This window comes from Myotis brandtii, unplaced genomic scaffold, assembly GCF_000412655.1.
Source record: "Myotis brandtii unplaced genomic scaffold, ASM41265v1 scaffold454, whole genome shotgun sequence".
NCBI classification, from domain to species: domain Eukaryota; kingdom Metazoa; phylum Chordata; class Mammalia; order Chiroptera; family Vespertilionidae; genus Myotis; species Myotis brandtii.
In genome coordinates this window covers 558,054-582,158 of record NW_005367354.1, presented here as the reverse complement: position 1 = coordinate 582,158, position 24,105 = coordinate 558,054, and the positions used below count along the sequence as shown (strand labels likewise).

The 24,105-nt window shown below is 41.4% G+C and overlaps 1 protein-coding gene across 1 annotated transcript in view; it reads left to right on the top strand.

The window, feature by feature from the left end:
- BRE (brain and reproductive organ-expressed (TNFRSF1A modulator)) overlaps nt 1–24,105 on the top strand; it is a 343,490-nt gene that overhangs the window by 251,956 nt on the left and 67,429 nt on the right. Inside the window, exons 8-10 of the mRNA XM_005874839.2 lie at nt 8,682–8,781; nt 11,859–11,929; nt 14,496–14,578. Of these exons, the coding sequence (XP_005874901.1) occupies nt 8,682–8,781; nt 11,859–11,929; nt 14,496–14,578 (254 nt within the window). The remainder of the gene's footprint in view (nt 1–8,681; nt 8,782–11,858; nt 11,930–14,495; nt 14,579–24,105) is intronic.

Below are 24,105 nucleotides of genomic sequence, written 5' to 3'. Positions count from 1 at the left end.
TTACCAGCATGTAACTGTGTACTTCCTTCTGTCCATGTCTACACTTAGCAGTGGTCACCTTTTTTTTCTGGTTGTTTCCATAAATGTCCCATACTAGGCATTAGACTCCTGAAGAGCATGGATGTTTTTTTTTTTACCTTCCTGTTGTCCATAGTCCCTCTCAAATAGTCAGTGACCTAATGCCTTTGGGATGGGAAACATTTGCTTTAAACACACCCTCCCTCATTCCCAGTCCCCCAGATTATTCTTATGCAATCGTGAAAACTGCTAATGCAGAAAATAATTTACAATCCCAGTTTTACTGTTTCTAGTTTTAAAACCTTGGGGAAGTTATCCATCTCAGGCCTCAGTCTTCTCATCTCTACAATGAGTATATTGACACCTGCTACCTACTTTGTAAGGCTATTGTAAAAAGCCAACTGAATAGCACTTTGGAAACAAATTGTCAAGTCCTATGTACCAGTACCCTGGGTTATCTCATCCTCTGTGTGTGTGTGTGTACACATGCATGCGTGCAAGCCCAGCTCCAGCTCCCTACGTATTAGCTCATTGAGCAGAGAGACCATAAACAGCATTAGACAGTAATGTCAGTGATATCAGTGAGCAGGAATCAGGTGGGTACCCTTCTCTGTCCTAGTCAGGCTGAGGGATGTTTCCAATTCTCCGCATCTTCCTTTGACCACCATTAAAACCTGTGTGCAATGAGGAGATGGAAGTTAGAAAAATGCTTATGGGTTTAGTCTGGTAACTATTATAGGCATTGTTTTGTTCCAGCTTTATTGAAGTAAAATTTACAAAATTGTAGGATATTTAAAATGTGCGTGATGATTTGATATATGTATGTGTTGATCGTTTTCAGTAAACATGTTTTAAAGGTAATTCCTAGGAAAAGTAACCTCTACATGTTAATAGCAGAGCAGTAAAGTCATTCATTTGGAGCCTCAGCCTTGACTGGTTTTGAAATAGTTCCACTTCTTAAAGAAATTGTGATGGAATCAACTTTAAGTAATAGGCCAAGGATCAAAATGCAACAAGGGGGGCCCTGCTGGGGAGCTCCTTCCCAAGGTTGTGGGTTCAATCCCCAGTAAGGGCACATATAGGAAACAACCGATGAATGTATAAATATAGAGCAACAAATCAGTTGTTCTCTCTCTCTCTCTCTCTCTCTCTCTCTCTCTCTCTCTCTCTCCATCTCTCTCTCTCTGAAATAAATTTTAAAAAAAAATTTTTTAATACAAGAGGAAAAAGGCTTTTTTCTTTCTTAGCCTGTTCATCTTGCGTGGCTGGGTACCATTATAAATAGTTCATACCAAATCCTAGTAGAACATCTGCTAAGATTGTTGTTTTAGGGAGCTTACTTTAAATGCTTTCCACATGCTAACAATTCTGCTGGTGGACATCTGTTAATACTGTCCCTTAAAGGCTTTTTTGAGATGTTAACAAACTTAAAATACACATATCTGAGCAAAAGCTTGGTTAGTGTTTGTGTCATTAGATATATTCTGTTTGCAATTACAATATTCCCATCTTGTGAATTGCTTTCAGTGTAGCTTCCTTGCTTGCATTCCACTTCCTCTCTGTTGGAACGTGGTCCTCTGGCCCTCAGAGTTCTTCCAGGTTTCCAGGGGTTCACTTGCCTGGAATGAAAAAGGCTCCAATCATTCAGTTCAGGTACCTAAATAAGTTCAATAAATGTTTCTGGAGGCAGCCTCGGCGGCTCAGTCAGCCCAGGCATCTGCCCGAAACACCCAAGCTGGAAGGAGACTGATGAATCGGTACATGTGGGACCAGATGGCAGGGCCTGACCAGGACTCAGAAGTCACAAAAGTGTAACTGAAGACCTGACAGTGGGTAGATTTAGGTCAGAGACCTGGATTTCGATGCCTCTCCACCATTTACCACCTATGTGATCTTAGGGAGGTTGTGTTGTTTCTCTAAGCTCTGGCCTTCTCATCTGTAAAATGGGTCAACACCTTTCTCATAGATGAGTGTGAAGAAGAGATAATATCGTATAGGCAAAGCACCTAGTACAGTGGCTGTCCATAGTGCTCCGAAAATGGAGCCATTATTCACTGCTCCATTCTGTGGAAATGTCATTTTCCAGCTAAATTCCTCATATTGTCTTTTAAACTCTCTTCATGTATACTGTGCCTAAGCAAAGAGAAGATTTGAATTATTCATATAGTATGCATTCACATTTTTAAATTACTCTATTTAATAATTCCATGACCTTCTAAGTACTTTAACTTAGCAATTTCAACTTCTTTAGACTTTGTTCCAGAGGAACATTTTCTGAGTGTTTAATCATATTTATCGTTGTCTCAGAACATTTCCATATTTATATGTCCCTCTAAAAAGGGGAAACAAGACATGGAATACAGTACTCCACTGCCGAGTAGACCTGGCGGTAGACCACTCTAACCGAAGGCGTGGTCTGTGCCATGAGTGTGTTTAGTGGAAATACAGACCTAATATGGCCAGGCCTACATCCATGCTTCAGGGAACCTCTCGTCGAGTTTCACTCGGAAAAGGACAGAGGCTTTGGAACCAGAAAGACAGTGATTCAGTCCCATCCCTGCAACTTGTTGAGTAATCTTGGAAAAGATACTTAGATTCTTAGAACCTCAGTTTCTTCATCTGTAAATTGGGCTAATTAAGTCTATTTGGCAGAATTGTTATGAGGTTTAGAAATAATGAAATGCCCATTAGAGTGCCTGGCAAAGTGGATACTCAATAAATTAACAGTGACTTTTGTTTTACTGTAATGGCTCTCCTGGCAGGCCACCAGGAAGCACACGCTGACGTTGTAGAGTTGCCCAGATTCTTGAAGGCCTGGCATTCTTCTGCCTTGCGGGGAATTAACAGTGGTGCCCTAGTTCAGACTGGGAAACTCGAGACCTTAAACAGAATTAGGCATGCAGTTAGTGCTTGTTGAATTGAAGGCTCGCCTTTCCTTAGGATTTCTCTTAAGTTGGGGACTAGTGGACGCTTGTGCCCATCTACCACCTGGAAGTTCCCTGTTCCCATGCTTCAGCCTCCAACACTCCCCTGAGTCATACTGTGGAGGAGGCAACTCAGACCCGATTCCGAGGCCAAGCAGGACACTAAGGCTGGTCAGTGTCTCTGACAGCGCCTTCACGTCACCCTTGGATGTGGAGCACTCAAACCAGAGGCATGTTAGAGTAAAGGCTCGCTCGGAGTGCTGGTGCTATTTGAATACTAATGTGACTCTGTTACTCTAATCCTTTAACCCCCCTAAGAGAGATGGGTCTTTGAGAATGGTGCTATCCCTACTGCCCTGACAAGAAAGTTGAGTAGAACCCACAGGCACACTTGGCAGAAGCAAGAACTGTAATTGAGAATCACTGCCCTCAGGTTTGCCAACTCTGGTTTGCTCGATTTGGCCAGTAAGGTTAGAACCCCGCTCAGGGAGGAGAGAATTGCTGTCAAAATCAAAACCCCATTGTCCCAAGTCAGGCTTTCAGACAGGCTGACTCCACGTCGTTTTCATGTCCAAACGCTAAAAAACATTTCCTTTCTGCTGCCTCACTGCAGCCAAGGCGTCTTCAGTATCAGAGATGCTCTATTTGCAAACAGAGCAAGGTTCACAAAGGGCTGCATTCGCTGTATAACAGACAGTTCTTATATTTGACTTTTAGAGCCAATGAGACGGGGAGTGTTTTTCTGGTTACCTTTTGGTCTATTTAACCCCACTGTTGGAAAGGCTTCTCAAACTCTGGCTTTGTCCTTCTGATGCATAGCTACAGTTTCAGTTCCAAAGATTATCAGCTAATTTCCTATTTCATTTCAGTCCAGAAAGAGATAGTACTTTCTCAAAACAACCCTTTTCCCCACTTTCTCCTCCCAAGTTCAGCCTGCGACTGCCACACCAATGGACTTTTCCTCACCTTTACCCGCTTTCCCACTGCACCGCTCTAGAGATCAGAGGAATCTAGAGCAAGTGGTCCCTTTCATCTCCTCCTGCCCCTCCCCAGCCCCTGATGGGTAAGTCAGGATCAGCCCTGCTTCCTGGGGATAACCCAGTGAGCCTGGAATCCCTGCTGGTGGGGTGGGGGTGGTGGTGGGGGGGGGAGTCTTCAGTTGTACATGCTCAGCCCCGTGTATTTTGATGCATGAATATTGAATAATTAGAGATCACAAGGTCTTACCTCCATCTTGTACCCTTTAAAAACATAATAGCTCCTTTATTTTATGGCACTTAACTCTGTTTATTCAGCGTGATCAGGGCAGCATCCAGGCTTTAGCGAGCTGTTAAATATTTACCCGTGAGGCGGATATTTATACATGAATCAGCAGCAGTTATCAGCGTGTGACGCTGGAAGTCAGGTTCAGTACCCTCACAAGCCAAGGAACTACCGCACCGAGTTCCATACAGGGCAAAAGGTGTCGTTTAAAAAGACACTTTCGCTTAAAATATCCTTTACAGCAAGCATGTCAAACTCAAAGGCTAATACGGGCCAAATAAACACAGTTTAAGTGTATGTGGGCCACAAAAAAACAAAAGCTTCAATTTTCATAGAAACGTAGGTATATTTCAATAGAGACATGCTGAATACAAAAGGCTGGATTAAATGAGTAATCGTTAACATAAAATAATAGAACATTTTAATAAAAATTAATATTTTTTTCTTGAACATTTACTTACCAGGCACTGAATAACTGCACAAATTAACCTATTTTTCTTGTTCTCTGAAAGCGAAATATTTCCTGTTGCGCACACCAAACAAGTCAGTACAAGACTAATGACGTGGCAATTGGCTGCTAAAATATTGGCTGCTAAAATATTTGCTGCTAGTATTAGTGGAGAGAAATGTGCGCCTGCATTAAGGTGTGTAAGGGAAGTGAATGCAACACGATTATAGTAATCAGTCATTAGCGAACGTTGTAGTTCGTTATTAATAATTATGTATAACAGGATATTGTAAAAATTAAGTTACAAAATTTTATTAAAACGTTTCTTACATACTGTTATATTGGCTGGGCCGCAAAAATATCCGAGGACCGCGAGTTTGACACGCTTGCTTTACAGTATCTAAAGCGCTTCACACATTGAGGTTTACCCTGCACAGCCATCAGAGTCATTCACAGTCACTCATCAGAGTTAGACAGGACAGAGCGGTTGGTTCCTCACATCCAAGATTCGGTGGATCCGGTAGTTTGATGGTTGGGTTGCAGAGCTGAACAAATGGGAGAGGAAAGCTTGCTCTGCTGCCCTGTGGAAACAGGGGAGATGGGCTGCCCATCACAGCGCCTGTGCTAGTGGTGGTCCGAGGGCTGCTGGAAGCCTGTAGTCTCACTGGGATCCCAGCCCAGCTCACTGTGGCCCTTTGTAGATGAAAACTCCCTCGCTCTCGGGGAGGCAGGTGATTCGGCAGTCACAGCATGACCCTGGCAACAGGCAGGCCTGGGTTCAGATCTCAGCTTACCATTTTCTAGTTGTGCGAACCCAGGGGAATTTCTTCTGCTCGCTGAGCCTCAATGTCTTTACCTATAAAATTACAGCGATAATTCCTGCCTCATTGAATTGTGGGGAGGATTAAATTAGATTATGGAAAGCACCTAGGAACAAGTGCTAATCTTGATCATCACAAAAGCGGACTACAGAGAGATGGGCCTGGCGGCGAAGCAGCTGGTCTCGGGGCTTCTCTGCATCTCCACTTCTGTCCGTCACTACAGGTCATGTTTGGTTAATGGCTGTATTTCCAAAGCAGAGAGTGTTTCCCGTTTCAAGGATTACCTACAGACTATTTCATTCCTTATTAGTATATTCAGTTTAATGAGTACTTAAGAACTTATCCTGTAATATTTTATGCAGGTCAAAGTCCATCACAATTAATTCTAGGGAATTGTCCAAGTTTTTTATTTTCTTGGAATTTTAGTTTGCTCAGGATTATTGCTCTGAGTAAGCTGCAAGAAGCCTGGGTCTTGGTATTCTCTATGTTATACAGATATTTCACCAGTAACTATAGGATGTAAATATTGAATTTCTTTTTCTTGTTCTATAGAATTTTCTTCTTAATTTCTTTTTCATCCCTGGTTACATGTGTGCCCTCTGTGTACTTTTTAATGCAAAAGACAGGCTACAAAGCCTTTTTTCCAATCCTCAAGAAGTCACAGGAGTTTTCCTGCCCTCATCAGAGTCTAGGCTAAACCTGACCCAGTGTCTCCTCTGCAAGAGGCAAATGGGAGCGATGCTCTTGCTGGTTCTGTGCAGTGGCAGAGTGGATGACTCATTAATGTCACACTTAGTCCAGGGCTGTCATCGCTCCCTCAGTTGTCAGAGTTGTGCTTTTCAGGTATCATCTGAGTAGAAAAAGGCAATGGCGGATGGATCTACTCCATCTTGACTCCTCACATCACCTGGAATTTTATGTGTTTGTGGGTTTTCATCCCCATAAACAAACAAAAATAATGCTCATTTTTACCAGAAAGATTAATTTCAGAAGTTTGTAGTCAGCCGGAAGACAGGCTGGTCTGGAGCCCTTTCAGTAGTTATGTGGATTATTTCCGATGTCATAAGCTCTAGACCAGTGATGGCGAACCTATGACACACGTGTCAGAGGTGACACGCGAACTCATTTTTTTGGTTGATTTTTCTTTGTTAAATGGCATTTAAATATATAAAATAAATATCAAAAATATAAATCTTTGTTTTACTATGGTTGCAAATATCAAAAAATTTCTATATGTGACACGGCACCAGAGTTAAGTTAGGGTTTTTCAAAATGCTGACACGCCGAGCTCAAGAGGTTCGCCATCACTGCTCTAGACTGAGCCTGTCGGCTCCAGACTACACACATAGGGACAATTTTCTAGACCAGCGGTTCTCAACCTGTGGGTCTCGACCCCTTTGGCGGTCGAACGACCCTTTCACAGGGGTCGCCTAAGACCATCCTGCATATCAGATATTTACGTTACGATTCATAACAGTAGCAACGTTACAGTTATAAAGTAACAATGAAAATAATTTTATGGTTGGGTCACAACATGAGGAACTGTATTTAAAGGGCCAGAAGGTTGAAAACCACTGTTCCAGACTGTTACTGTGAACTGTTTTGCTTCCACTTGCAATCTTTTTTTAAAAATGTATTTCAGAGAAGAAGGGAGAGGGAAAGAGAGATAGAAACATCAATGATGAGAGAAAATCATTGATTGGCTGCCTCCTGCATGCCCCCCACTGGAGATTGAGCCTACAACCTGGGCATGTGCCCTGACCAGGAATTGAACTGTGACCTCCTGGTTCATGGGTTGATGCTCAACCACTGAATCATACCAGCTGGGCTCATTTACAATCTTGTAGTTGTGGGGACTTGAGTAATGAATAATCACAGCATGAAGGGATTTTAGGGGTCTTTTTGTATTCCATAGTATTATAGAGAGGGTTTAGGGGTTAAGAAACATATAGTACATTAAAATAAAATTCAAATAAGAAAAACAAATTAGGACCAACGGAAAATAAGAGTAGGAAAGATGAAATCAATGTGAAGGCTATATGAAATGCATGCTGTAAGGCTCTGAACGATTTATTTTAATAATCGTATGCCGGTTAATTTAAACTGGAAAGGAATCTCCATGAAAGTCCATGGGAACTATTACTGGATCAACGTTGGGCCTTAGTTCTTAGATCAGTGATTTTTCTCTGTTTGTTATTGTTTTGTTTTTCTTTTTTTAGATAGGTGATTTTTTTTTATTGTACCTTCTTGTATAGATGAATTAAATATCAACGTTTATTTGAACTAGTTGCAAACTTCCTACGCCTGTAGGCCCACAGACATGGGACCAGGTAGCACAGTATTTCAGAAAGTGTTTAATTAGTTGGCACCATTTAAAAATTGAGAGATTAAATCATCTGGATTGCTGGCTTCACTTGAAAAATTAGGATATGGTCAGACCAGGCTCATGTTCCTACATGTCTGAGATCAGCTGGAGTTGAGTGATAGAGAGCCCTTTCCACTCACTTACATCCCCTGCCTGGGCTGGGTAGACCCTGGAGTTTGCATCGCCTGCCCTAGACCGCCTGCCTCACACTAAAAATGAGGAAAGTAAAGCCCAAAACGGGGCTGCCCAAGGCAACAAAGCTGGTCACCGCAGAATCGGCGCCTTCAGTGCAGTGTCATGATGTTGCATTAGTTCAGTTTAGTGCCCTTCAGGTGTTCAATGGATGACTTACCATTGCCCAGCACTGAATTAGCATAATGAAGAGTATAAAAGTCTATGTTTCAGTAATGGATACAACCCATTTATCCATGCCAATTAAAATTTGCTAATTCTTACTGTCGTGTGATAGGATCATTAGTTGTTATTAATCATTAGTTTTAGTCATGTATAACATGAACATGCTGATTTAACAAAATGGATTGAGATACAAATCTATAATAAAAAAAACATAATATGCTAATTAGACTGGACAGCCAAACAGCAGAATGACCATCCGGACGACCTTCCTGACGAAGCCAGGACTGCAGGGGCCGAGCCCCTTGCACGAATTTCGTTCATCGGGCCTCTAGTGTAATCATAAAGCAAAGCCCGTATTCCCACCATCATTAATTCAGGCAGTTGGTGGGCAGACTTTGATAAGAGAAGCCAAGTCTGTTTGGGGTATCACTTCTTCAATGGCTTGAGTCCTAAAAAGAGTGTCCACTGTGCTTTTATCCTTTCAGTGCACTTGGAGGCTCCTCAGCTCTTCACATTCCAGCTTTTCCAGGAGGAGGATGTCTCATTGATTACGTCCCTCAAGTATGCCATCTGCTCACCAACAAGGTAAAGATAACCGCCTTGTGAGGCCCTCCTCCAGGGTAGCCCGCACCCAACGCCATCCCACTGAGCAGGCACCACCCTCTTCACCCCATCTTCTTAATTTCCACCTCCATCTAACAGCGGCCTTTCCTACTTTGAGTTAAGATTTATCGGTTTCTCTCACTATTTCTTTACCCTCTTTCTTCCTTTTCTAGGGATTCTGACCTCCTGTTCCACTCTTATCTTTAGCTTTTAAATTTGCATCTCCCCTTTCTTGAATTTCCTTTATGTCCTAATTATTTGCTAAATCCACACCTTCTCAATGGCTTAAAATTGTTGAACTCCTTCATTTTCTTGTAGTCCATGCGTGCATGTGAGTATGTATTTGTGTGTGTGTTTGTCACCGGTTAATATTTGGGTAATTCTATGGAGCTGTCTTCATCTCCTGCTGCTTTTCTGTACTTGACGTGTTCATAGTCAGTTCTTGATTCTCCCTGTCATGTCTCGGAGCCATTTGCCAGATTCCTGATCCTAGAGGCAAGGTTTTCAGGTCAGCTGGGCTGTGGCCAGGCTCATCAGATTATCTAAAGCTTTCTGTTAGCTGCATTAATGAGCCATTACAAGTAGCTGTGTTTGCATTAATGGTTGTTGTCAGATATCTTCAGGAAGTATGTCCAGCCAGTGTATGTAGCTAAAAACTGGAGATGTTAATCCACAAGGAATACTGACTTTCTCCTCCTACGTGGACTGACTCGTTTGCTTAATTCCCAAAGTGTTGTTTTCTTTGCTCCTATTGATTGGTTCACATTGCCTTGAAAAATAAATCTTTTGTTTGTCTTTCATTCAAAAGATAACTCAGCTTTAAAAAAAAAAAAGCTCATCTCTACATAGAAAATATCTTAAGAGTACATAATATTTCAAAGGCTTCAATATTATTTTTTAAATGTCAGAGAAATGAAAACCTGGCAACTCTGCAGTCTGTGGGCTTGGCACGGATTCCAGGGTATTTAACTTTCATTGAGTGGCTGCTTTTCATTGGACCAAATTCCCAGCCTCTACCCTCCTATGGAGCTGATCAGCGGACAGCCTTCTTTCTTACATTGTGGGACTTTGCACTGCTTCCCAACCTGTGTCCCAGGATTACGGAGAAGAATGCAAACTTGGTCTTCCGAACTGAGTAGAAAGCCTTTTTAAAGCTCTCCAATTGAGATTAATTTCTAGTCATACATTTTTCTCAAAAAAAAGTATAATACATTTCCCCAGAAATACAAGAATCAGTTTGTTTTTCTTATCTGGTTTCCTTTCATTAATTTTACTTGTCTTTTAAAATTGATGTTCTTCTGCCTGCTACTAACGAGGACAGCATGGCTGCTTTTAGAAACAATCTCTTCTAATGAATTTCCATAATTACGTTGGAATCTATCTTTATAGCCAGTTTTGTTGTGGGTTTCTGTTAAAATGGTTTTCTGTTTTTAAAATCAAGTGTACAGAACTGTTTTCATCCCCTTTCTAAACAAAGCCACTTAAGCAAACTTATCATCTGTTTTTCTTTTCCCAAAATAACATTTCTGATCCTGCAGAGTAAGCACTGTTTTTATAAATTGACATAAACCCCCATTATATAAATAGAACTGTTTTACTTGTAAAGGGTACAACATGGCTATCAGTACCAATTGTGTCAAGGTTATTTCAAGCACTTTATCTCAAGCTTTTGTGAGCCATGGAAACACATTGTGGCCACAGCCAGTATAAACAATTTGGGGGGTCCCTTTCTCCCACTGTTTCTTGCAGCCATTAGAAGGAACGTATTTTTGTGTTAGAAGCTGATGGGTAAATAATTAACTTTCAGATAGATGCCTAGCTTTCTGAGTTCACAGGTATGGGGTGTTTTTTTTTTCATTTTTTAAATATATTTTTTATTGTTGATAGTATTACAGATATCTCCCATTTCCCCTCACCTCCCCACCCCAAGTCTTCACTACCTTATTGCCTGTGTCCATGAGCTGTGCATATAAGTGTATAAGTTCTTTGGTTTATCACAATTTTTAATAGAAACTGTCGTTTGGGGATAACAAGGAAAAATAAAAAGGCAAAATAAATTCCTTATTTTGGATATTAGGATTTAAAAAAAAAAGAATTAAGTATTATCCTGCCTTTTCAATAGGAGGTATAGTTCAGGATAACCAAATCATTTTATTTGGTGAGAAACTGAGAGTTCCAGCTGAAAAATGCAGAAGAAATGACAGAATTCAAAAATCGCCATTTTTTCAGGCCCTAATGAAAGAATTGATTCAGACAAGCATCTCCAACAGATACTAAAACCATGAATGAAAGTTATGGGGAACTAGATTTCACAAGCTTCGAGAGGTATACCCATAGATTACTCACTGTGATAATCTGGCTGTCGTCACCTGAACCAGTGATCAAACCCAGTATTAATTTTCTTGCCAAAAATATTTAACCTGAATCTAATCACATCTTTAGCTCTAACTTTCAATTTATAGGAAATACAGAGGGTAGTGGGAAAAGGAAAGAACCAGAGAATCTAGAATGCAGAACGTTCTACAACACAACTTGCCCAATCACTTTGAAAAGTCATTGTCATATACTAGTATGCATGTGCAGGTACACACACACGACACATGGCCACACCCCTAGGAGGCACTATTATTCTAGATGAAAAGTCTTTTTAAATTGCCTGATTCCCTGCTTTAACAAAATGTTTTGGGGACAACTGGGAACTTTTGAAGATGGACAGGATTCCACATGAATTCAAAGAATGATTTCTGAATTTGTTGGGTATGATAATGATATTGTGGTTATGCAGGAAAATGTCTTGTTTTTTAGAGATGCATGTTGAAGTATTATGGCGAACTATCACACTGTCTCTAATTTTCTTTGAAATGTTTCAGCAACATTGATTGATAGATTGATAGGCAGGTAGATGGCTAGATGAAGCAAGAAGACAAAATATTCACAGTTGCTGAATATATGTGGCGGGACTATGGGTGTTCATTTCACTATTATTTTTACTTATCTGAATCTTTGAAACTTTTCATAGTAAAGCAGTACAGTGTCTCAGCTTTGGGTTCCTTTTCCAGGTGCAGTATGTGATCCAGGGATACCACAAGAGAAGAGAGTATATTGCTGCTTTCCTCAGCCACTTTGGCACGTGAGTCCTTCTTTGTTGCACCCTATGTCAGCAGTGCCCTCGCGTTCTGATGGCCCTGATGAGAGCTACAGTCAAAAATCACTGCTCTAACAGCTAAGACACAACGTCAATCCAGAAATAGTTTCCAGAACTTTCATGGAGATTTCCTTTTCAGTTTAAATTAACCAGCACATGGCTATTAAAAGAAATTGTTCATATATTTGATTCTTTTTTGGTATGTTGCTTCCAATAAAGCTTCCAGGAAGATTTTTTTAGCTTCTTTAGCAGATAACAAAATGAAATATCTTCCCTTACGCAGCAGCAGGGCCAGCCCCGCACACAGCAGGAAGGGTGCAGCCTACATGCTCATTCGTGCAGAGCCCTTTTCAGCTTGCAGAGCACTGTCACCTCCCTCAGCTCATGGGCGTGAGGAGGCGAACCAGGCAGGGGGAGTGACACATCTTACTGATAAACCCTGCAGCTCTGAGAAGTCTAGCAACCCAGCAGGAGTCACACAGGGGGAGAGACCCAGGGTCGGGTCTCCCGGCAGGACCCCACTCCCGACCGTGCCGCACGGATGACTCCTGCTTGGGATTAGAGTCGGAAGAAGGCACTGGAGGGGAAAGGGGCAGCGTGGAACTGCAGTGACAGGGTGGGCATGTCCCGCTGCTGCCCTGTGTTCACCCCTTCCTTCCTTCAGGGGCCAGGGGCCGTGTGCTGTGCAGCTCCTTCCTCTATGTCCCGGCACGTGGTGGCAGAGGCCTTACCAAGCTTCTGCTCAGGGGGGAGGGATTGCTCTTTTCTCACAGGCTGCTCTGACGATGCCTCATTCTACCCAGTTGGGGAGACAGAGCGCTAGGGTTTCCTAGTCTGGGTACAGCCCACCATATTCCAGAGAAGGTTTATAAATACATGAAAATACAGTAGCACAAAATGAAAATTTTAAACAAGTAAATGAAGAAACTGGGACAAAAGGGAAGTGGGAATAGGAAAGAGTAAATGAAATAAGGTTGGCCATCCCATGAGTCTTTAATTCTTAAGATTTTTTTTTAGCTTTATTTGTGAGCATTTTGAGAACGTACTTATGATACAAACAGTAGTTAATAAATGACTATTAGTTTGTGAGTAAGAACATCTTTAGTATATATAATTGAAAATGCAGAAGCCAGCAGACCTCTAAAGTACACGTGTCCCAGGGTGTATGCCCCACCTCACTCCGTTGTTGTACAAGAAAAATATGAAAATTGCATTTACATTTGTTTTTAAATCTTATCCTTTTAAATGTACATTTTTGCATATGTTTTATTATGCATATAATACAGTAATACTTGTATAAAACTACTAAATTATATATAGATATTACTATAATACTGGACTATATAGGGTGGTAAAAAGGTAGGTTTACAGTTGTGAGTACATGAAACACAGAATTTACTCTTGTATTATTATTTATTAATTATTGTATTATTTTCCATACAAACAACTATAAGCCTACTTTTGCCCCACCATGTTACATGATGAAGAGGCGTCTCTGTTGCTTTTTGCTTACGGGATGTAGGACCTAAAAAGTTTAAATATCAGTGTTGTAACATAATGAGTTATTTATAGGTTCATGAAAAGAAGTATAAACTGGTGAATAAGATTGTTGATTAAGTCAGAAAATCTGAATGATAGGCACATGGTCTTTGAGCTCATCACGTAGCCTTCAGTATCTGAGTTCCTTTAGCTTTACAGTGGGTGCTGCTGTTCCTTCATGTTAGTACGTAGACTGGGCGGCCATCAGTATTAATGGTCTGATTGGCCTGACTCAGCCAGGAGAAGGCTTCTCTGAGGACAGCAGAGGCCTTCTGTGTGTGGGAGAGAACATCGATCCTGTCTGGGTGTGCGGGTAGTGCTGTCATGGTGTGACCTTCCCCATGCTCTCAGCTCTGGAGGAAATGGCCAGGTGAGCCCACCGAACCCTGCCAGGACCCTCTGCGGTCAGGAGCTGCTCTCCCACCTGCGCCCAGTGTCCACCCAGCCAGCATTGCCGCTTTGTCCTGCGCCCGGTGGTGAGGGCAGGGGCACAAGTGAAGAATTCCGAGTGCCTTGGAAGAAAATAACCTAGAACCCTGAACGGAGTAGCACTGCCGTTGCTCACTGCTGCTCAGTGCCTAAGTGGAAGTGGGACTCACGACCACTGTAGGACGGTGGTGTTCCTGCTGCCCTGATCCCAATCTGTCCTTTACTCACCACTAGCAACAGACATTTGCATAGCACTCTGTGGTTTAGCTTGTTTGGTTTTCACAGCCCTGCAAAGAACTTCAGAAATATTCTTATGTTTGTTTTACAGATGAGGAAACTGAGGCTCCAAAGGTTAAGTGATTTGCCTGCAATCATAATAGATAATCAATGGCAAAGCTGTCACTTAAACCAGCTGCTGTCATTCCAAATCTACATCCTTCCATGGTAGCACTCACTCACCCTAAATGCATCTCAGATTCAGTAACCCTGACTTCATGAATATGTTCTTTACTTGGTTCTATTTTCTTTTATACCTTATTTTTATAAGAGTTTTTGTTTGTGTGTGTGTGTTTTTATTATTTAGAGGTGTCGTGGAATATGATGCAGAAGGCTTTACAAAACTCACCCTGCTGCTGATGTGGAAAGATTTTTGTTTTCTTGTACACAGTGAGTATACTTTTGCTATTAGCATGTCAGCATGCATTTGAAAATGTGCTTAACCACATGCAATAATGAGTATGAGAACCTTTAGTGTCCTGACCTGGTTTCTTTTACTTTAGTATATTTACTGCATGGTTTTAAAGAGAATTATCTCTAGACTGGCAGTTCTCAACCAGGTGTAATTGTCCCCTCAGGAGACATTTTTCTGAAGACATTTTGGATTGTCATGATTTGGGAGGGGGGTGTCGGGGGAGATTGTTGTTGCTACTGGCCTTTAGATGATAGAGGTCAAGGATATTGCTAAACAATGCACAGGGCAGTTCCCCCACACCTGTAAAACAACCCCCAAAAAATCATTATGTGCAAAATATCAATAGTGATGAATTTAAGCAAACTCTTCCCAAGACAGATTTCTGTTTCACAGAATCTTTCCAGTATCAGGTCTCACATCTTTCAGGATTACTCAGAACACACTTGCTTTGATCATTTGGTTATCATCCTTATTGAGTTAAGAGTCTACAACTTTGATAATATATAATATATATCTTAAAGGTGAAACAATGTTTTAATGTATTCCCAACCTTGCTTTTCAGTTTTATTCCACAGAGTAGGTGTATTTCAATGTTTGTTGTATTACATTAATCAGCCAGTCAGTAAGTGTTGGTTGAGCTTTCTCTTGATGGATAATTTGGAGTCTCTTTTGTTTATTTCTTTGTTTTATAAGAACCAGTGACCCACGGTGCCAGGTTCAAGTTGCAAGTAATCAAGACCTTTATTCTTTATTAATTTGGTGTGCAAACCTCCCAGTCTTTAAGCTCAAGGCAAAGAAGTTCTAGCTCTTTCAAGTCAAGTTACAGAACAGCAGTGGGTTTGGGTTGACTTCATTCAGTAGCTACAACTGCCCTAGACCTTAATAAACTCTAAGGAAGAAAAAAGCTTGGTCCTATGTAGCCAGGCCCTCGGATAGTATAAAGATACTGGGTTGGGGAGATGTTCCTTCCCCAGCAGATTGACCTTCTGGTTTGATTTGCTTAGGCTGAAATGGTTCTTAAACTAGTTTGTCTCACCTGACTTCACACCGACAGATAGTAAGGGAAGAAGCACTAAAATGTCCGTAGGGCGGAGGGAGGAAAGCCGGGAAGATGACTGAGAGTTGGCTGTGGTTGTCAGGAGTGGGTTCTCCCTGCCTTTGAGTGTTTCCCAGGGTAACCACCTTGCTGCGCTGCGCTCTGCATTGAGCTCCTGCCTATAGCTAGCCATGCACTGGGACTACCTTTTCCACGCACCTGGAAAATGTCAGCATTACCACTTTGTGTTCATAATGTGCACAGATAAACAGGGTTGGAGAGGTGAGGACTTTAATCTCAGGTCTACCTCCAACTTATTACATGACTTTCAAAGCACTCGGACGAGCCTCCCTCTACTTTCGCTTTCCCATACGAACACTGGGGATCTGGTTGTTCAGTCCTGTGGAGACGTCAGCATTTAAAGCTTAACCTACCACGCAGGGCCCCGTGGGAGAGATAGCCTCACAGTCCACGCCTCCTGCAGTCACCCCTTTGCTCACCATCTTCTGTGGCCGTACGGGCACTTCCAGCCCCATGTTTGATTCTGCCTGTTTCCCTGCTTTGGTTTGCCTTCTGAGCAATGATTCCTTGGTGAGATCTCACTTCCTATTTGCCATATCCACTCACCCCACCATCTGATCCCAGTGATTCTGTTTCTAGCCTGTTAACCCAGCCCCAGATCCTGTTTGCATCCTCAGTTAGTCTCTCATGACTCTGGATGGTTGCCTGGGTGACCAGTCTGGTGTGACTCCCCTCGTCCAGCTCAGCAAGAGGGGTCTGTACCCTGCATCCAACGGTGGTGGCAACGGTCCAGTTCTTGCAGAGTGGCTGTGGGAGAGGGACACAGGGAAGGACAGCCACAAACATTAAATGAGATGGATGCTTCAGCTAGTTTCTTTATCCCAAAGTGGCATGAAATCTCAACTCTTCCCTGAAACTTACTCTGGTTCCTATCTATGGTTCTACTTTCAAAGAACTGGATGTCAGATTATATCAAATATAAGGGAAAAAGATGTCCTTGGCATTGCTTGCTCTAACCTGTGTTTTTTACATGCAGCTCAGGGGCGGCCAGCACGAGTGGTGTTCAGAGAGGAAAGAGCATGCATCGCTCACCTCCTGCCAGCTTTCTCTCTGTGCCTCCAGGGTCACAACTCCTTCCCTTCCTTCGGAAGCTCTTTTCCCAGAGCATTTCCCCGTGGTGCCATCTGTCCAGTACTTCTCCCAGTTCCTCTCCACCTCCCTGCCTTTGCTTCTCCAAGTCAGACGTCTATGCAAAATCAAGTCCCAAGGTCATATTTTCACTAAGTATTGATTATCTTATTCAGAAACATAGAACCCCCAGGCGCTCATGAGAGCAGCGACAGGGACCTTGGATTCGTTTAGTTGACTTCACCAAGTGCTTCCTGAGGCTGCAATCCCTCCCTCCCCGGCGTTCACTTCTCGTCTCAGCGTCACTGCCCACGTTGGGCTCTTCGGGCAGATGAGACCTTGTCTCTGAATCAGGGGACGTAGATGCTGCTCCTGCTCCATCATTAACTCACAGCCTGTCTTTAAATAACTTGTTTCCTCCTTTTTGCTTCTTTCTTACACCAGGACTTGCTAATCTGAGCGAAGCAGCTCGGTTGGATGGTGTGTTTAATTCAGTCATGCAGTTAGGCATCTGACACTTACCTTCCTTTGGAAGCATCTGCTTGTTTGGTTACAACACCCCAGGGACCACTTGTTCCCGTTTTTTTCCATGATGATGGGGATGTGAATATGGGGTGGCAGAGACGTAGTGATAGAACAGTCTATGCAGGGAGTTATTCTGAGAGCTCAAGAATGTGCAAAGAAAGAAGGAAGTGGCTGGCTCCACTACTCCATGAGGTTGGAGACCTGGCAGGACCCCAGGTAACATCCCTGCCCCTCCTTTACCCCGTTCCACCCAGGCCCGGGAAGAGTGCTGTCAAGAGGGCAGGTGCTGGCAATAATTTGGAGATGTGGATGGTGAGGAAAGAGGTTCTGCTCTCCAGAGAGAGGCAGCTCAGACCCCAGAGTGTGTGGAAGCAGCCATGCCCTCGGGGAAACAGGATGCTTACTCGGGTCTCTCAGGAGATTGTGCAAGGTCCTGGCATCCCGTGATTCCAGGAGCGGGGTCTGTGGCTGTGATTATGGCCATGGAGCCTTTTTAGCCATTTATTTATTATTCCTTCCTCCATCCATTATCAGTGGATCACAGGACTTGGAGCCACAGTGGGATCAGGGACTTGCTCCATCCAGAAACAGTTTTCGGGACGGGTTCCTGGCCCTCGTGTAAGACCTATTGGTAGCAGTTATGTAATAATTCTGAATTTGCTGAGCTGTTTCTCCTCTAGAGGTAGATGTTTCTGTAAGCCGGCAGCTTTTCAGAATGCTGGGTGACGAGAGAACCAGGCAGCAAGGCACAGAAACAGAACAAAGGCAACCACTGGGTAACATCAGCAGCTGCACCATATACAAGGGGCAGCTGCCTAAGGCAACGGTGCTCTTAGAAAGGAGGGGTTTTGAGATCTGTGACTTCTTAGGCAGGAGAGTCTGTGACGATGTGAGGGGCTATCTTCTGTAGTTACCTGTAAGTTTGTGGTAAATGTCCCTTTGTGACATCCAACCTGGACCATTGGCCATATTCCCCTGGTAAAATACCTATTTGACCATTTTGTCTGTTCCATTTCATTTTTCCTCTCTGCCCCTACCCTGATTAACTTAGCAGAGTTGTGAGTTTACTGAGAACTTACTGTGTGCTCAGTATTGTGCCAGGGACCCCAGGGATATAAGAAAACTAGTGTCCCAGTGCACAGATTCATGCACATTGAAAGGAAATTAATTAGAAGAAATATTTTAATATTGCTATTCGCCCTTTCTCTATAATAGAAGTGTCAACCAAATTCACAATCAACAATGACAGATCGAAACACACGCGTGCGATTGGCGCCAGCGAGAGCTTTATATGTATCACACATGCGCGAGTCAATTTAGCCTTTTATATATATGTAGATAACTCAGGCTTGATCTTAAGACACTTGGAGTCTGGGCCAAGGGTTGGCAGATTGTCGCCTGTGGGCCAAATCCCATCCTCAGCCGGTTTTCATATGGCCCTTGAGCTAAGCTGGATTTTATGTTTTAAAGGATTGTTAGAAAAAAAAAAATACAAGGACAAAAACTATGTAACAGAGATGGTAAAGCCTAAAATATTTACTCTTTGACCTTTTACAAAAAAACTTGCCAAGGCCCTGGTTTAATTGATGAGAAAAGAGGTCGGATAAAAGTGAAGTACAATGGTGTGTATTTTTTAAACAAATATTTTGTGAGCCTGCCTACTATATGCAAGGCACAAAGTGATATATGGCAGAGATAACTTTATATGATATACTCTCATGAGAGGGAGGAAGAGAGGGAGAGAGACCCTCCTTAATGAAGCCTAATGAGATACAGACAAAAAAGAAATAAACTAACAAATATATAGATTTCAAATGACAAATACCATGATGGGACAAAGCAGAGTGCTCTGAAGGAAAGAGACTGAGGAGGGGGTTACTCTTAGGGTGGTCAGGGAAGACCGCTCAGAAGAGGTGACATTTCCGCTGAGACCTTAATGAGCAGCCTTTAGAGAGTCAAGGGAGGAGTTCCAGGGAAAGAAGTCAGCAGTGTGAAGAGCTGCTGAAGGCAGCAAAGCAGTCTGCATGAGTGAGTGTGGCTGGAGTTCAGTGAGCAAGGAGAGAATTGTGAGGTTAGAACGGAAGTCAGGGCAAGATCAACTAGGACCTCATAGGCCATGTGTATCAGTTAGGATTAAGTAATAATAAACATTGAAAAATGATGATTTAAAGCAAGTAGAAGTTTATTTCTCACTTCTCTATAGGTAGGCAGTCTAGGGCTTAAATGACAGATCCAAAGGTCACATTGGACCCAGGTTCCTTCCAGCTTTTTACTTTACCATCCTTTGGGTGTGGCTTTCTTGCTTACAGTCCAAGAAAGCTATTGGAGCTCTAGCCGTCCCATTCACACATTGAGTAACAGAATAGAAAAAAGATGGAAGAAGGGTACAAACTTCATTTACTAAGACTTCGAAGAAGTCTCATGCACCACTTCCAATTACATCTAATTCCGATTAATAATGGTGGATTTTGTAATCAAAGAAAACACGATAATTTTAAGAGAAACATCAAAAGTGCTTTATTCAAAGAATAGAACTTTTCTTGTTGTGAGGCAAACCATTCAGAGGCCCAATTTTCCACGTCTTCATACATTTTGAAGTGCTGCTCAGAAAGTGCGTGTGCCATCAATCGGAACAAGTGGTAATCTAAAGGAGCAAGATCTGGTGAATATGGTGGGTGGGTTAATACTTCCCAGGCAAGATCTTTTAACGTGTCTTTAACTAGTTTTGAAGTGTGTGATGGTGCGTTATCATGAAGCAAAATTACTTTGCCGTGTCTTCTGGCACATTCTGGTCATTTCACTATCAAAGCGTGGTTCAAATTGATTATTTGTTGTTGATAGCGATCAGTATTAACGGTTTCACTTGGTTTTAGTAGCTCATAATACACCACACCTTCCTTGTCCAACCAAACACAGAGCATTGTCTTCTTTCTGAAGCGATTTGGCTTTGCAGTCGATGTTGATGGTTGACATAGATCAACCCATGATTTTTTGTGTGTGGGACTCTCAAACTAAATCCACTTTTCATCGCCAGTCACATTCAATGCAAAAAATACTTTTTTTCATGCCGTTGAAGCAACATTTTACTAATGACTTTTCGGTTTTTCATTTGTCTTTCATTCGTTGATATGGGCACCCATTTTCCTTCCTTTAAAATCCTTCCCATTGCTTGTAAATGATAGGCAATTGTTTGCTGAGCAACGTTTAATCTTTCTGCAAGTTGTTTTTGAGTTTGACATGCATCTTCATCCAATAATGCGTGTAATTGTTGGTCTTCAAACTTTTTTGGTTGACCTGGACATTCTTTGTCTTTCACATAGAAATCATCACTTTTAAAGCGTTTAAACCAGCGTTCACAAGTATCTTGAGATGGAGCATGTTCACCATAAGCTTCCCGAAGTATACGATAACCTTCAGCAGCACTGTTCTTCAAAATAAAGTAATGAATTAAAACTTCCTGCAAATGCTTTTTTTGGCACAAAATTCGACATTTTTAAGCGTAAAAATATCTATGTTAACGCCATCAGCAAATTTGGCATGTGAAGTTTTGAAGCCTGCTGTCAATACAACATAATAGCATACATATCAAATTGCATATATATAAACATATGTGTAACTCCATCTATTGAAAAAAATCCGCATTATTAACTAGTACACCTAGTAGTTCATGTGGCCTCAGCATATGAGCTAGGCAGACTGGGAAGTGTAGTTCTTTAGCTTGGGCAGCAAATGCCCAACTAAAAATGGAAGTTCTTTGAGTGAAAGAGAATGGATATTTAATAAGCAACTACTAGTCTCTTTCAAACCAAGGCAAGGAGTGTGGACTTTGTCTAGGTTAAGGTCCCATCAGGAAACAGATGACACATCACACAGTAACTAAGGAGAATTTAGTGGCAGGACTGTGTTCAAAGGTGTGGACAAGGAGTCATTACCTTCTCTAGACCTGCTTGGGCACGAGGAGAGCATGGTTACCGGAAGCTGGAAAGAGCTGTAACTGTAGCTGCAGGAAAGGGTTTCCTGGCAGGAGCTCGGGGAGGGGGGGCCTTCGGTAGAGTAATGGAGCTAGTGATATTAAAGTCTATTGCATCTGGTGTTGATATACCCATCCCAGTTCTCTTATGTTTTCTTGGTATATCTTTTTCCATCTGCTGCTTTTTTTTTTCTTTCTTTCTTTAAAGTGTGTCTCTTGTAGACAGCACATGGTTGGGCTTTGCTTTTGTCGACATTTTAACAATTCTTCTATTTATTATTAGAGAGTTTAATTATTGATATGATTGGATTTGGGCTTGTCATTTTGATAGTTGTTTTCTGTTTTTCCCATTCCATTTTTGTTCCTCTTTGATTACCTTACTTTATGTCAGATGGATGATTTTAATGTGCCACTTTAATTCCTCTGTTGATATTTTTAGCTACTTTTTTGAGTTATTTTTTTAATGACTTGTTTAGAGATTGCAATATGCATGTTCAATTTAACACAGTCTACTTCAGATTACTAGTGACTTAATTCTGATAAAATATAACAACTTTGCTCCTTTTCTTCCACCTCCTTTGTGCTATTATTGTCATTTATTACACCTACATGTTATAATGTAAACACAACAATATAGCCTTTGCTATTTTTGCTATAAACAATCTTATACTTTCAAAATAAATTAAAAGAATAAAAAAACTATGAGCTAGAGAACTACACTTCCCAGTCTGCCCCAGCTCTTTGTATTTTCTCTGTCCATTATGTCCAGGGTGTCTTTGGAATGGGCATGTTAATACTGAGGATGTTGGTTGCTCTGTTCCCGCATTTCATAGTTGTTAAAGTGGATGCAGAGGGAGGGGTTTATTTTGTCTAGTGGATGATGAGTTTTTTACTCTGGTTTTTTTTTTTCTGTATTTTAAATTTAGATTTATTCATATTTCTCTTTTGGTATTGTCATTATCTTTTCATTCAATTCATTCATTCATTCATTCATTTGTTCATTAGTTTTATGCTTAGATTAAGTCCAGAAAACAGTTACTTCATTTTTTAGGAAAGCTCGGTTTCCCTAAGCTAGAGGAAATTGACAACTGCAGACTAATCTGTTAGTCATTTAAATGATTCTTCATAAGTGTGTAATCAAGGCCAATAAGTTAGAAATTAGGGCAGCTTTTGAAATTTTAAGTGAAAATCAGAGGCTTTGTGTATTATGACGAATGCCCCTTCCATGCTCTGATTTTGTTAGCCATAAGATTGCTGGTATAACCATGGAAATGATTTGCATTGATGAAGCACTGTCATTTCACCACTCAGAGGCAAAGCTGTCTTAGGAGTAGCCACTCAGTTCCTGAGCAAGTGGTGTGGACTTATCTCATTGCCACAGAAACAATGGCCTGTGAGATAATAAGCAGCCACAAACAAGATGGCTGCAAGATCATTCAGATAAACCAACACTGCAGGGTTTCTCAAAACTTGCATTCTTTGGGGTACATATCATATTTTTCTAGAAATAGATTTGAAGCACAAGTCAGAGTTGGTAAACTGATTAAAATTTGAGACCATAATGTTATGTATTAGAATTCATTTCAAATCAAATCTATAAAAAGTGTAACATTATTTTAGAATTAATGTGTTTACCTCAGATTAGGCAAATATAAACGTTTGTGGTTTAATTTTATTATTCCTGTTAATAATAATAGCTATCAGAGTAGTTGGAACTAAAATTGATTATGAACAAAAAGTGAAACCAACCAGTTCTCTATATTGTTCCAAATGATAAAAGGATACGGGAAAAGATAAGAGAAAATTTACTTAGTAAATGCCTTTTGCTTTGATTATGAGACCCATGGGTCCTTTAGATGCTGTAAGCATTTTGGTTAATGTTTATCCTGGACTTCCTTGGAAGGGGCTGTTAGCTCTGCTCGCACAGCGATGTTCATCTTTCCAGCAAACACACGACCAACACACCCTTCCACAGTTCACAGCGCAGACCTGGTCCCTCGGCAGCCACTGTCACCATTTGACTCAGATTGAAACTTGGGTTTTCTCTTTAGAGTCTATTTCCAGAAAGCCTTTTTTTTGTAACTTCTGACACTGATTTGAGAATTTATTTCATTCATCTTCACTGGGAATATTCTCCTCATTCTAATACCTTGGATTTATGTGACACCTTTGTAATGACCTTATAGGACTTCTCGTGAGGGAAGAGGCTGTAGGTCAGATGCACGTTACCATGTGATGATTTCTCCCTGTACCTTTTATGTTTGTTATATGATTCTTTTCAGCTGTAATCAATGGATTAAAGTAATTGCTAAAACAAGTTTATCTGATCAAAGAAATGGCAAGAAAACTCTGTGATTTTAACTTAAAAGTTTATGCAGCTGCATGGAAACTAATAAATTGTAACCCAAGAAGGCATCTAACTCAGTGAAAGAAAGTAACTTGTATAGTATTGATCTATTCAGTCTAACCTTTTCTTAAAATTAACTTTGAAGTATTGTTTACATTGGTGAAACATAGGCATTATTTTGGCGCAAAATTTTGCTGTTGTTGAAGATAATAGTTATAGTAGTAACAGCTAATGGGTATTGGTATACACCATGCTCCAGACACTGCACTCAGTACTTTGCATGTATTTGTGTTATTTAATCCTCAAAACATCCTTCTTAGGGTAATTCCTAGTAGTGCCCCATTAACAAATGACAAAACTTTGGCTTAGAAAGACTGCATATAGTCACTGTGACAGAGCTCGGTTCAGTGAGGAACTGATTCCAGAGCCCTGTGCTTCCCTACCTTACTGTGCTCCTCACATCACAGTGGGTGGT